The following is a 14,391-nucleotide window of genomic DNA, read 5'->3' as shown; positions in this document are numbered from 1 at the left end:
ACCCAACTTCAAAAATATGAATATGTGGGAACATGACCATCAAGGAACTACGGTCTCCCTCAGACTGGGATCCTGTGCTCACTTGCTGGGCTGGACCCTAAGTGTTAACAGTGACAGTGTTTTATAAAGCTTACAGGAAAAAAATTAAGCAAATGAACAGAATGTTCTCAGTATTCTCCCATAGATTTTCCTTGAATCTCTGGCATCTGCAAACCATAACCTGACCAAAGATGGGGTCTGATTGGACATCGAATCACACACATTCAGCTGCTACTCATGTAAGGTGCTCCAGGTCTTCTAGAGACAGCCCCGATAGCCCGTTCCTGGGCCCCTGACCAAGACAACCAGCTCCCAGAGCAAACACACAGTACTATCCAGCCCCTTGTACTCTAGGTTTTCCCCATTTCCATCTCTTGAGAAATGCTGAGACCATTTGCCACACCTGCCAATCAGCCATCTGGATGATGACCCGGCCTGGCCCCTCATCCATTTTAAAGAAATAGTTTATACAAGAGGAGTGAAGGGGGTGGGAAACTCTTTTAAAACTCCCCAAGATGTGTCAAGTCAAAGGAGTGTTATCCCCATCCAAGGAGTCCCCTCTGATTGATTACTCCAGCTCTAAGAAAGAAAATGTGCTTAGGGCTCCCTGGTAAAACAGTGCTTCTGACCAAACGGCCAAACCCAAACTGGTCACCTACTCTTCACTAGACTCAAATCTGACTGATCTGAGCGATTTCCAAGAATCAAATTAAGTCATCAAATATGCATTGAGCTGCTGCTGTGTGCCAGACCCTAAAATGAATAAGCCATGCTCTCTGCCCTCAAGGAGCTCGCAAGCTGGCTGGAGAGAGAAATGCAAACAAGCAACTCTCATCGGTGGGCCCCCAGTATGTGGGAAGCACTGCAGGGTGGGCACGGATGAACTCGACCTGGGGCGGTGGGGGGGCTACACAGAACAGGACATGCAGGTGGTCTGGGCGGGGTGGGGGGGGCTGGTGCCTCAGAGCAGAGATGAAGGAAGGGCCCTAGAGACAGGAGGCCCAGGGGGAGCAGAATTCTGCTCGAAGGTACACAGTTCACCCAGGATTAAGATTTATCCCTCTTAAAGACTGTGCCACAGGCTTTGAAACAAATCGAAATATTCAGAGGAGCTAGAGCACCCCTGGAATGAAAGCATGAAGAACACTCTGACAAGAAAGATGTGTACGCGTTAAGGTCCAAGAGACGTCTCATCCCGGTCTGCTTGAGGGCAACAACCAAAAAAGTGGACGATTTCTGATGTTACCTAACTCCATCTGATTAAAGATAAGCCCCCAGGTTTCCAGAATACCAAAATTGTGGTCACTGCAACTCAATCTCCCCCAACAGAGACCCGCCGGCCACTGGGTCAAAAGATAACTAACACGTGTTGACCGCCTTGGAAGGCCCACCTTCCAAGCACTGGCTGAGTCTTTCCCCATGTGCCGCTTCATTTAATTATAAATCAGCCCGTCAAGGTCAAGTTTATTAGCCCCCTTTTTCCAGACACAGAAGCTGTGACTCCAAACCACAAGTGTCTTTCCCAACGCAAAGCTAACCAAGCCATGGGCCTGGATTCCAAACACCAGTCTGCTTGACCTCAAATCCCACTTTCCATTTCACCAACTGGGCGGAGGTCTATGCTTCTGACCTAAGGCCCTGAGGCCCATCCAGGGGTGGGGATTCTCCGGTGGTCCCATGTTCAGTTCAGACACGGATCCCACGGACAGACCATCTTTCCCCACAATGTCCTCCCTCCTCTCAGATCCCAACCCTGGTCCTTCCCACCTGCTGTCTTCCGACATCTTCCTCCTTCTTGAGGCCATACTTTATTTAAAACCCACCGCCTGCACCTGCTCTTCTCGACTTCAAGGGCACACATGCTGAGACACATCATCCCGGGGTTTCCAGCCATCATTTGTCATGTTGAACTAAAGCGTGCTGGCCTGATCCTGGCAGAAGACTGCTCGGGGACAAATAAAGAAGGGGTGTGGACCACTGCAGCCAGAAGAGGTTCAACGGTGGAACTCTTCACCACTACAGGCTGAGCATCTAGGGCTCAGGAAGGAAGTCCCACCAACAAAACCAAGAGCTTTGAAAGATGTGTCACCAACCTTCCGAGGCCACCCCGTAACGACTAGATGGAACACTGGTCTTACCCTGTGCTGTCCAAGACGGAAGCCACGAGCCACATGTGGCTACTGAGCACATGAAATGTGGCTAGTCAAAAAACACTTACTAGCTCCCAAAGAAAGAATATAAAGTATCACGGTAGCAATTCTTTATACGAATGAGATACTGAAAAGGATGGTATGTTGTGGATATACTGGGTTAAATAAATTACATTATTAAAATTAATTCCACTTATTTACTTTCTGTAGGCGTCACCAGAAAGCTTAACATTGTGTGTGTGGCTCACACTTGTGACTCAAATTCTATTTCCACTGGACAGTGCCGGTCTGACACTTGTAACAGATGAGGAGACAAAGAACAATTCGGGAGTTTCTAGGAAGCGCACACACCAAAATACAGACGCTCACAGAGTCCCGTAAAAATTTAAATACAGCGCAAACACAAAGGCTTACGACCAGAAAAACTCCTATGGCAATTTGAAGTAAAAGTGAGGGAGAAAAAGTAAGTGTGGCTGCTCGCTCTCCTACCAAGACAGGTACTCCAGGCTTCTTTAAAAATCTCCTTTCCGGCAAGAGAAGGCGGCAGAGACGCTGCCTCCGCTCTAGCACCTGTCTTTCTAGGCTTCTCCAAGGCCAACAAGCTGGGGTGCGTGCCTGACCGCCATGCAGCTGAGACTTCTTCCCAGGTGGCCCGGAAGGCCGGCTCAGCCAGGAGACAAACCATGTGGCACAGGACACCTACTCCACAGGGTTCACGTCCAAGTCCGCTGGGATAATAAGTGAGAAAAGAAGAGTCTAAGTGGGAAAGTGCAGGGTATTTGCAGCATATCAAGGTGGGTCACGAGTCCAGTACCTTGCCAACTCCTTTAACAGTGGCTCACGGTAGGAATTACATTTATCGTGCACACGGATCGGCGAATGGAAATAAAACAAAAGTTTCATGAGACAACACTTACCTTCCATACTGTGCTGTGCCTCTGCTCTTTTGTGTCCTTCTATGTTCTATTCCGTTCTTTTTTCTTTTTTGATGCTGTGAGCCACTAAGTTGATTTTACAGTGGTCATGATCCACAACCTAGCCCTGAGTATGGTGAATAAGAGGTGTAGTCCTCGCCCTGTGATGCACACTGCACCCCTCTCTCCAGAACCCAGGCATCCGGATGTGACCTCAGAATCCTTCTCAACACAGTACTCTAGGCAGCTACAGCCAATCACTTGAAGTCAGAATCAGAGATGAAACCTACTTATTATTATCCTTCTTCAGATCCAAAGCTCTCAAAAACTGAGGCTCAGAAGTTAAGAGTGATTTGCCCAAGGTCATACAGCAAGACCTTGGGTGAACTAGGGCTCCTGCAGACCCACAAAGCCACTTCACTTTACATCACCCTCTGGTGATACAACTGACCCCAAAAATAACAAGAGCATGGAAAAATTCTAAATTTTCACCACGACCATGAAAAGTCATCCAGTAAAACACGGCAGGGGAAGTTCTCATCACTCCACCAAGGAGAAGACACGAGGATTCTGAGGTCAGAGGTAGCAGTATGCCAAAAGCCGAGTCAAAGGTGGGGGGGTGTTGTATGTGACAACGGAGGAGTTTTTAAACTCTGTTTCTCAAATGAAACAAACCATTGGCTGTTTATTTTCTAGAACCAGGGAGAGGTCAGCCTTACACTGACCAGCCATCTTTGTTGCTTTTCTTCTGCAAAAGCAAGAGCCCTTGTTCAAGTTCACCTCTGTGCAGGGCTGAAAGTATAAGCAGACCCTTTTTCCTAGCTTGGTCCAAAGTCAAGCTATAAAGCAGGCCCTTGAAATTTCAAACCTTATTAGAAAAAAAAAAAGAAAGAAAGAAAAAAAAAAAAAACCTCCTCAGGCAGAAAAGCAAAACATTAAGTAATAAGAGTCTCTACTGTGAAACAGTATAAATGATCTTTCACCAAAATAACTCAGCCCATCATCAAATTACCACCCCTCAAGTCCAATTTGCCAGATTTTTTGCCCAATATTATAAGAGAGTTTGGTGAACAGACATAGGCTAATAAAAATGAGCTCATATATCCATTTCTGGTCACACTTCCATCAAAAATAGGAGGTGAGAGAGGCCAAGGCCTAGGTCAGAACTCAGTCCTGGGAGACGCCAATAGAAACAAAAGAGAACTGACCCCGCCCCCAACAGTACCATCATGCACCTCCATTTCCTTTACAACAAACATGATCAGAATAACCAATTTTTTTTTTTTTTATAAAAGGAAAAAACAAGTCTACAAAACAGAAATGATTTTCAATTCCTCGCCAGGGGTTCCCTTGAAACCACAGACAACACAACGAAATTTCAGCAGAATGGAATTGAAGGAATCTGAGTTGTCAGGAGACCCAGGACACACAAAGGGACTTGCTGCAATATTTTTATTCCTTGCACCAAAAATAACCTGTTATCTACAGCCCTGACTTTTTCTCCGATGCCCAGTAGGGGTGTCCACCTACCCCTCCCCAGCCCAGGGCAGAGCTCCCCTCCATCACTTGCTAAACTCAGGCCTACTGTCTCATGAGGCCTCCAGGGCCCTTGGAAATTACAAATTCTTTGACCGTCCTAATCATCGGCCTAAATAATTCAACAGAAAAAAAAATTTTTTTTAATTATGCTACTTTAAAAAAAAAAAAAAAAACACCCTCATTCCAAATATGTCAGAATGTGGCCAGTCAGCCCTGAAGGATTTCGTTACTAAAAAAATAAAATCTCCCAAATGCAATGGTGATGATGGGAAATGTCGAACCCCTGCCACTGTCAAACATATTTCACAGAATTCGCATCCCCTCAGAAATTTGAATCCCCACAAAATGGGGTGGGAATCCATGAACTGGGGCCACCATTTTTTCCAAGACCAGCTGGTAGCTAGCGAAAGGAACACAGGGTTTCCTGTCCTAGCCCCGTCAACCCCCTAGACCCACCATCAACCCCCACACAAGGTCCCACCAAGATCCCACCCTGCCAATGCTAACAGTATCCCCCCCTCCTCTGAACAGAAAAATTAAAACTTTTTTTTTTTTTTTGGTTCAAAATCCCCAGCAAGTTCAACCAGATACTAATTCATCACAAATAACCCTTCAACTTGGGTGGGTACCTTATTTTCCTCTGTTAAATTTCAATTCAGTCAATATTTGTCTTCAAAGAAAAAAATTTTTTTGTTTTCACCTTCATTTGATTTCATCTTAAGGCCGAAAAAACTACACCAAATACTGTTTGCATTTGTGCTTTCATGTTCCAAGAGCAAGTACCTTTGGGTTTGGCTTTTCTGTCTATTTTCATTTTTTTTCCTTTAAAAAAAATTAAATTTTGATGCTAGAATCAGCCGAATTGGTGTTTTACCCCATTTTTTCAGCAAACTTAAGTGTTCCACTAGAGAAGATGGATCAGAATCAGAATTTTCATCTCCTCTCTGTCCTCCCTTCTTTTATCTTTCCTTCTTAAGTCAGTAAAATTTGTGTTTTTTTATATCACAGACCCCCCCCCAAAATGATCAAAGCGAATGGATTTTCTTTTCCCCTTTGAAAGTAGTCAAATTTGTGAAAAATACCAAATGCAAATGAACTACCAACCCCACATCACAATCAAAGAGGCCTAAAACCAATCTGGATTTTTAAAAAATAATAAATTTTTCAAATTGGAAGAGTAAGCAAGCACAGAGAAGGAAAAATTCTCTCCTACCAAGGATTCTTCAACCCTTGTCTTTATCAACTGATTCAGTTGCATATCATAAAAAATGAGCTTCTCTGAATCCACTGTTAGTTTTTTCATAATAATGTTAATTATGCATATCTTATTTTAATGGCGGTCTCTCCTACAAATCTGTGGGCTACTCAATTTGTATAATGAAATGAATTTACATTTTTTTCACTGAATATTGTTCAAAAAAGGTTCCTGACATTTTCTGGATAAAACAACAACAAAAAAAGAAATGCCTAAACCTTTCAGGAAACAAAATCAGAAAATAGTCTTAATTATCCCATCAAAACAAAAAACAAAAAGAAAAAAAAAAAACAACACAAAACCCAACAAATGCAGGGAAAAAATACAGATTTCACTCTAACTTTTCCAGTTTCTGTTTTTCTTTAGAACCTTGGGATTTAAATGCAGTAAAATGTTAAATGCAAAATTAGAAAAAAAAAAAAAAACCTACAATTTTTGGGTGTGTCCAAAGCCAACATTTTAGGATCTATTTTCTCTCTTAAATCCTTCCCTCTTGAAAACAGAAAAACTTTAAATATTGCCAAATGGTGAAATTAGTCTTTTCTGCCCGCTGGGCTAAACAAGTTCCAAATTACAATGAAGTACAATTTCTAATTGCTTCATAAAGCCAATTCTCCCAGTTTTCTCTAAACTCAACAATTTCCTTCCTTTCCTCATTCCAATTAGTTTTTTTGTCAAACTAAAATGAGTTAGGAAGCCAAATTGACTTCGGTTTTAGGAGGCTTTCTGCTTTCTCCCCCTCAAAAACTGAATTCATTCAAATTCCAGCTTAATTTTCATTTACATATTATCTGGATTTGGCTTCAGAAATAAAAATTGTCTCCATGCTCCCGGAAAGATCAAAGTGAAAATTTTCACACCAAAAAAGAAAAAAAAAGAATCCTTTCCCCCACCACTGCCTTATAGTGCAAACTTTTGAAAAAATAAGAAATAAAAAATATTTCTTTTCAATTTTAATTTCTTTTTTTATTTACAAAATAGTATCCTCTAGGTGGCGTCGTTTTAATGGGAAAAAACTGCCGTTTGAAGAAAAATTAGAAAAAAAAATTGAGAAAGAGAAATATGGCCTAAAAAAAAAAAAAGATTGTTGCAAAGATGGGGGGCCAGAGGGGAAAGACCTCCCGGGGGTCATCAGGGACCCCGAGCGCAGAGGGGGTCAGGGGAAAATTGCAAATTTGGGGGGGAGGGGGGGAGAGCTGGAAGGGGTTGCATTTTTGCAAAATGTGAATTGTCCAAACTGAAATGGCTGCTCTGTTCTCTCGCCGCTTTGTTTTCTGGGCTCCGGTCCGAGCCCGGGGCTGGAGGGGGCGCTGGGTGGGGGCCCGAAGAGACCCCCGCGTCACCCCCAGCCTCCTCACGCCCCGCGGCGCCCGGGGGGGCTCCCCAGACCCCGACCCCCCGGTTTGCGCCCACAAAAAGCCCGCAAACGTGCCCAGGCACTTTGCATTTTGCAAATCTTGCAATGAAGTGGCGCAGCGCCCCGGGCCCCGGCCCCCCGGGGTCCCCCGCGCGGTGCATGCCCCCGGCCCCCCGTCGTACCTGCGGAGCCGCCGCGCCGCCCGGCTGGTTCATGGGTCCGTGCGGGAGGAGGCGGCCCCGGCGCGTCCTGCTCCTCCCGGGCCGGGCTGCTGGTGCGCGCACAATGCCGCCGCCGCCGCCGCCGCTGCCGCCGCCGCCGCCGCCGCCGCTCCCTCCTCCGCCCGCCCCGCTCAGGCCGGGGGGGCGGGGGCGCTGGGGGCGCGCGGGGGGGGGCGCCCGGCCCTCGCCCCCACCCCCGGCCCGCACCGGCCGCCGCCGCCGCTGCCGCCGCCGAGCCGCCCCTCACGGGGCCGCCGCCGCCCCCCGCCGCCCTGCCCGCCCCCGGGCCGGCCTCGCCGCGCGGCCCGCGAGCTCCGGGCCTCGGCCTCGGCCTCCGCGCCGCCGGCCTCCGCGCCGCACACAAAGCCGGCCGGCCCCCGGGCGCGCCGCTCCGGCCCGCCCGCCAGCCCCCGGGCCGCGGCGCCGCCGCCCCCCAAACTTTCCCGCGCCGCGCACTGCCCTCCCCGCGCCCCCCGCGCCCGCCCCCCGGCGCCCCTCTGCTCGCACCCCGCTCGCCAGCCCCTCGCAAAGGTCATGTTCGCGGTGGAAAAAAAGTTTGGGGAGCCGCCTCTTGGCGGAACACAAGGGGTTAATGGGAACTCTTCTGCTCCCCCCACCCACCCCCCAAAAATCAGATTGATTTTTTAAATAAAGTTTGAAGAGCTGGCCTTATGGAGGAGTCGCGAGGCTCAGTGGGCATGTTCCTCTTGCCCCTGCCTGCCCCCTCTTCCAAAAAAAAAAAAAAAATCTAATGTCATTTAAAAATAAAAGTTTGAAGAACCAGCCCTGGGTCAGACAAGAGGGGTTAAGGGGACTCTTTTTAGCCCCCCCCAATCAGATGGGTTTTTAAAATAAATATTTAAGGAGCTGCTTTTATGTGAAATGCGGGATGAAGAAAATATTTGTCTACCTTTGTCAACATTTTTTCTAAAAGAACAGATTTATATTAAAAATAAAAGTTTAAAAAACTGGCCCTGGGTGAGGGAGACACTAGGGGTTAAAGGTTAAGGGGGGCTAGCCCCCCCTCCTATATCCCCCAATCAATTTGATATTAAGAAGAAAAACTTGAGAAACTCTTTTCTATGTGAAATAAATGAACAAGATTATTTCTATCCAACACTCTAAAATATGAGATTTATTTTTATTTTTATTTTTTTTAATTTGAGGAACTGCCTCCCTATGACTTGAGAAGTTCTAACCGGGATTTTTTTTTTCCTGTCCTCACCTCCCAAAAATATCTAATTTTTTTTTTTTTAATTAAAAGTGTGAAGGATCTAGCCCATAACAACACAAGAAGGATTACTGGATCCATCCCACATTTCCCACAGATGACTGATTTTTTAGAATAAAAATTTGAAGAACTGCCCATATGAGATGAGAGAAATCTTTCTTTACCCCTCCTAAGAGAAAAATGTAAGGATACTTTTTTAAAAAATGAACACACTGGAAATTAAGAATAAACAGATATCCTTCCTCTGTTCCCACCTTAAAAAATCAAAACAAATTTTTTTCTAATGTTCAAATAGTTGGATCAATAGGAGATAGGAAGAGGGTTTTTTTCCCAGAAATTTTTTCCCTGCACCCCTCAGAAAAATTATTATTTTTTAGAATGTCGGGAAACTAAGGAACGGTATAGGAAAATACTCTCTCTCCCTGTAGAAGGAAAATATGGGAATATAACCCTACATAAGAGGCAAAGAATTAAGAGACGCAACTCTTCCCCAGACCAAACACACAAATGAAGTTAAAAGGGATCTTCCAACCATTCCCTCCTCCGTAAAACGTTGGAGTCATTAAAAATAAAAAGTGGCCATTTCCCTCCAGCCAGCCTGGCAAGTGTGTCCCTGGCAGAGATGTGGCAGGCTCTGCCAAGGATGTTAGGGCAGGCACTGAGCGAAGCAGGTCAGCCTGTGGAGTCTGGCAGAATTGGGCTCCCATGAGCCCTGGGCATATGTGATGGCCAGGCAACCCCCTGCCCGCCTGCCCCTCATCCACCATGTGGCTGAGGCCTTGTTACCCAGAGAGATGCTCCAGGTTTGATGGCTCTCTGGTTTCAGCCGTGTGTGAAGGTTCCTGGGCACCTGCCTCAAAGCCAGGCCACCTCCTCTACCCCGTGGAGCCAAGCCTATCTTTAGGCCCTGAGGTCCAAAGAAATTGGACCCGAAAGATACTGAGTCTCAGTCCCCGTGGCTCAAAGCTGTAGGGTACCAAAGGTAAAAAATAAACCCTGCCCTGTCAATGTGGAAAACACATGCAGGAAGTTTTCACTGAGCACTAAGTATGTGCTAGGCATGTTCTGTCTAGTAAGGCAGTCACACCGTAAAGAAGAGGATTGCTGGCAGCAGCCCTTCTGGAACTTTAGCAACTCACCCAGGAGGGCCTGTTTGAACACAAATATATTGGGCCCCACCCCAGAGTTTCTGATTCAGTCAGGAGTAGGAACTGAGAATTTGCATTTTCTAACAAGTTCCCAGGTGATTCTGATGCTGTTGGTCTAAGGTCCACACTGTTTAAACCACCGCAAAATGGTGCCAAGAGCACAATGCACAGGTGCAAGAGACAGAGGACGGACTTAAACCAACCCCGGGCAGGGGTCCGCAAAGACTCCAGGAGAAATAACATCCACCTGGAAGGGTGAGTGGAAGCATCCCTCCTCTCCCGCTCTTAATCAGATGGCAGCCTCTCTCTAGATCAAGGATCCTTAAATCCTTGGATAGGTTTGGGGATCCATAACTAAGCGATTTTATATCTTAAGCAAATCTATGTCTCTATGTGCATTTGGGGAAAGAAAATCTATGTCTTTTACCAATTTCTCAAAAAGGTCAGTGACCCCAACCTAGAATGATCTGCAACCTAGAATGATTTCCAGGTGGAGGTGCCTGGATAATCATCATGGGTCTTTCTCAGCTTTCTCTTTCTGGAATCACTGCAAGCCCTTTCTGCTTCTCTACTAACCACAGGCCACAGGAATCGGGCTTCCTCTTCCATTAGCACATCCCGACAGAGAGCCTCCAGCGCATTCAACACCACCTAGAGAGGCATGTCCTCAACAAGGGTCCCAGGTCTGGAGGGTCTGTCCCTTCTTCACTCTGTCCCTGCTGGGCCATGAAGGGTATGCTAAGTACACAAAGACTGAGCTTGATGCCTTCCTGACAAAATCCAGTTTCTAAATGAACACACACATTTCCCAACCAATAGTGGAAACGACCCAGTCACCCAGAGCTGTGATCTGTCCCCACTCTGGAGGTTAACGAAGGGTAGACTCACCACAGGCAGGGGTCTAGGAAGAGGGAAGGACAGAGAGCGGAGCTAAAGTATGTAGTGAGATCCCAGGGGGTAAACCCCAACCTGCTCAATGATGGAACAGGCACCATAAAATCACAGAGAAGGAATGGAATGGCCGTGGGTCATAGCTGCTGAAGAACAAACGTATACCTTAGGTAGTAACTTAGTCCAGTGGGGACTCCAAGGCTTACCCATCCTCTAAGGGCCCATCTTTCAATTACGACCACGTGTTCACCAGTTTCTGAAAACTTCTGACCCTGTCCGTGTCCCCTCCACTGCCTTCCAAATCAGCATACATATAGCATATACATATATACATATGTATACGTGTGTGTGTGACATATATAACACCTATATAGCATAATTATTAAGAGCCCAGGCTGTGGAGTCAGCCGCCTGACTTCTGAGTCTGGCTTCGACCCTCACATACTCCATGATCTTAAGCAGACAACGCAGCCTCTCCCTGCCGCCAGTCCCCATCCTTCAAATGGCGCTGATTGTAGCACCTGCCGCATAGGTACACTCTGAGGATGAAATGCGAGAAGACGTGTAAAGCTTCTAGAAAGTACCTCGTATAAACGGAGCACCCCATACACGTGCTCCATTGGAATCACAGAGATGTGTTTCTCACCTCTGCCACTGACTAGCTCTATGGCCCTGGGCTCCTGGCGTAATCTCTACACCTTAGTTTCCATCTCTATAAAATGGGGTTCCCAAAACCTACCAGCCTTATCAACACTCTTTTAGTTGTAACCAGTAGAAATGAAATGATGCTAAACTTAAAAAGAGGGGGAGGGAGTGTTTTGTTAAGTTGGAAGGTAGATCTTGGCGCCCAAGGGCAGGAGATGAAATGAAGCCTTGAGAGGATTTGGAGCCAGGAACTAGAAAGTCACCAGGAACAGGGCTTGCTTTCTCCCTCATTCTGGGGCACAGGTTTCTTTCTTTTCTTTTTTCTCTTTTCTTTTCTTTTCTTTTTTCTTTTCTCTTTTCTCTTGTCTTTTCTTCCTTCCTTCCTTCCTCCCTTCCTTCCTTCCTTTTTTTAAATATTATTCCCTGAGTGTATTTTTCTATAGGGGGAGAGGAAGAAGCAGGCTCCCCACTGAGCAGGGATGCTGACGACGCAGGGCTTGATCCCAGGACCCCAGGATCATGACCTGAGCCAAAGGCAGACCCTTAACCGACTGAGCCACCAGGCGCCCCTTAGGGCCACACGTTTCTTGGCATTGCAACGTCATTTTCTCTGTCTCTCTCCCTCCCTCCCTCCTTTCCTCCTTGCCAATCTCCAGGTGGGTACTCTCTGCGTCTCTGAGCACATAGTCAAAATGGCTGCCCCACAGTCCTCTAGGTGTGAACAGTTGCTAACCAAGTATCTCTGTGCTTCGATCCAAATCCTCTGGGCAGAGAATGCGATTGGCCAGGCTTGGCTAGATGCCACCAGGAGCCAATCACCTATGACCAAAAGGAGCAGGATCACATGATGCCCGTAAACTTCTGAGACCCATCCCTGAGGGAAGGGGTGTGGTGGGTGGGCAGACCCCTCACCTGTCGAACCTCTTAGAAGACTGTGAGGATTTGCTGAGCTTAGGAGTGTAACAGTGCCCAGCACAGGCCCTGACACACAGACACACTCAAAAGGCGTGCTTCCTCCTGCTAGAGTCTGGAGACATTTGAGATAACCAGGGGTTGAGGATAGCGAGATTTTGTCAGGTGTCAAGCTTTTGTCACAGGCTGCTGAGGGCAACAAGGAGACAGGAATTGCCCCAGAAGTGACCTTTGGGTCCCAAACAGAACCTGAGGCCTGGCTAAAATTTTGTGGTAGAGTTTGGTGGAAAAGATCATTTCAGGGTGAAACAGTAGGTTCTCAAGGGTGTGGAATAGAAGGAAGGCAGGGAATTCACAAAATGGTGTCTTCTTCCCCAAGCCGGGTTTCTTTTTTTAAGCCTAAGCAATGAAGGAAGTACTCTTTGTAACAGCCAAGCCAGGAGACTCCAGCTCCCCAAGTCTGTACTCAGTGGAAGAAAACCACACAATCCAGTCTCAAAAAGTCTCTTAGCAATTTACAAAACAAGATGGCAGCATTTTCAAACTCGACCCACTACTTCTCTGGAGTGGGCAGGGAAGGCACAATCACCCCCATTTTAAAGACGAGGAATTTGAGGCTCAAGTCCTTGGCCAAATCAGTCAGTGGCACCCAGGCCTGACTCTCAAGCAGTGCTCTCCCCATCGTGCCCCTCACTGCCCTCTGTGGAACTTTCTGGTGAATGGAATCAAAATCAACAGATTCTTTAAATCACTGTGCCCTGGCGCTAGAATTTTCCTCTTTTCCTTCCTTTCATACTCCTCTCACCTCTCCCTCAAGTTGGGAAGATGTGGCAGCAATTTACTTCCTCAAGAGAGGTCCTTGCAAACCATGGAGAAGTCTCCGGAGAGAAAGGTATCCGAGGCCTTGACAGTACCCCAGGGTGGTTAAGTCCAGGATGCAAAACCAGAAAGAAGGAGGACCCAGCACAAGAGACCAGTGAATCAAAAGAGAAAGATCAAGCTGATGGCCCAGGCCAAGAATCAGAATCAAGGCCAAACATGAGTGGTCCAACCCCGGATTCAATAGCAAAAACGTCATTATGTATCTACAATGTCCGGCATGTTTCATAAACCTGTTCCATGGAGCCTGCCATCCCGTGACGCCTAGAGATAGTCCAGCATCCTAGGGAAGATCTCACCCTGTCTCTGCAGTCAGACCTGTGTAGGAATCCCCGCCCTACACTCACCAGATTGTGACCTTAGCCACCATACAAGCCTCAGTTTCTTCATCTGTAAAATGGGCAAAATAAGGTACCTCATATAGAATGTTATTTAAAGGATTAACTTGTGTATGGTGACTAACATAATATAATAAAAAATCATTAAAAAAAATAAAGGATTAACTTGTGTTATGCCCTAAACACATGGTAGTTATTGTTCTAGTCCTGGCCCATTTCCACTTTACCATATATAAGGAAATGCAGGCACTGGGTGGGGGGCAGGTGGAGTCACCCGCATGTGAGCGGGGTTATCCAGCCAAGAAAGGAACAAAGTCGGCTTTGGAGGCAGCTGCCCCAAGTCCAGTAGGGAAGCCCCCGGATATGGCATCGATCCTGATTTCAGTTTGCTGGATTTCAGAATGGAGAAAGACCCAGGCCAAGCTGGCAGAAGCTGGTTCGTCTCTTCTCCTAATGCCATCTGGAGGACCCCAAGGAGGCTTAAATCTGTCCTTTCTGCCACGCAGGGATTAGCTAACGCTGTGATGTGGTGTGGGGTCCGGCTCTGGATTCAGACCGCACTAGGCTCAAACCCCAGCTCAGCTCCTTTCCAGCCACGTGAGCTTTAGCGCCTCACACTCCTATCTCTGAGCCTCTGTTTCCCGAGCTGCTAAATGGGAGTAGCGACAGATAAACCCATGTTTTCCAGGAAGATTAGAAAAACCAATGAACACCAGCACACAGCAGGGATCCTAGAGATTAGTGATGATGACCACGACGATACGATCTCCAGACTTGTTTCTGCACAACTGTCCAGAGGGTGAGACATGTCTGTGATGACAGCTCAGCCATGACACCATCCAGTTACACTCCTCCGGTCTCTCCGTTAACAG

The 14,391-nt window shown here is 47.0% G+C and overlaps 1 protein-coding gene across 21 annotated transcripts in view; it reads right to left on the bottom strand.

The window, feature by feature from the left end:
* Window positions 1–7,550, bottom strand: part of ZNF618 (zinc finger protein 618) — a 172,302-nt gene extending 164,752 nt beyond the window's left edge. For 19 of the 21 annotated variants that reach the window (XM_026513826.4, XM_026513814.4, XM_026513817.4 and 16 more), the window contains exon 1: window positions 7,437–7,539. In XM_026513826.4, the coding sequence (XP_026369611.2) occupies window positions 7,437–7,469 (33 nt within the window). In that variant the 5' untranslated portion in view covers window positions 7,470–7,539. Of the gene's footprint in view, window positions 1–7,436 lie in introns of all 21 variants that reach the window. The other 2 variants (XM_048222918.2, XM_026513816.4) reach the window with 1 other exon arrangement.
* Window positions 7,551–14,391: the final 6,841 nt, after the last annotated feature.

This window comes from Ursus arctos, unplaced genomic scaffold (assembly GCF_023065955.2).
Source record: "Ursus arctos isolate Adak ecotype North America unplaced genomic scaffold, UrsArc2.0 scaffold_18, whole genome shotgun sequence".
NCBI classification, from domain to species: Eukaryota; Metazoa; Chordata; class Mammalia; order Carnivora; family Ursidae; genus Ursus; species Ursus arctos.
This window is presented reverse-complemented; position numbering and strand designations above follow the sequence as displayed.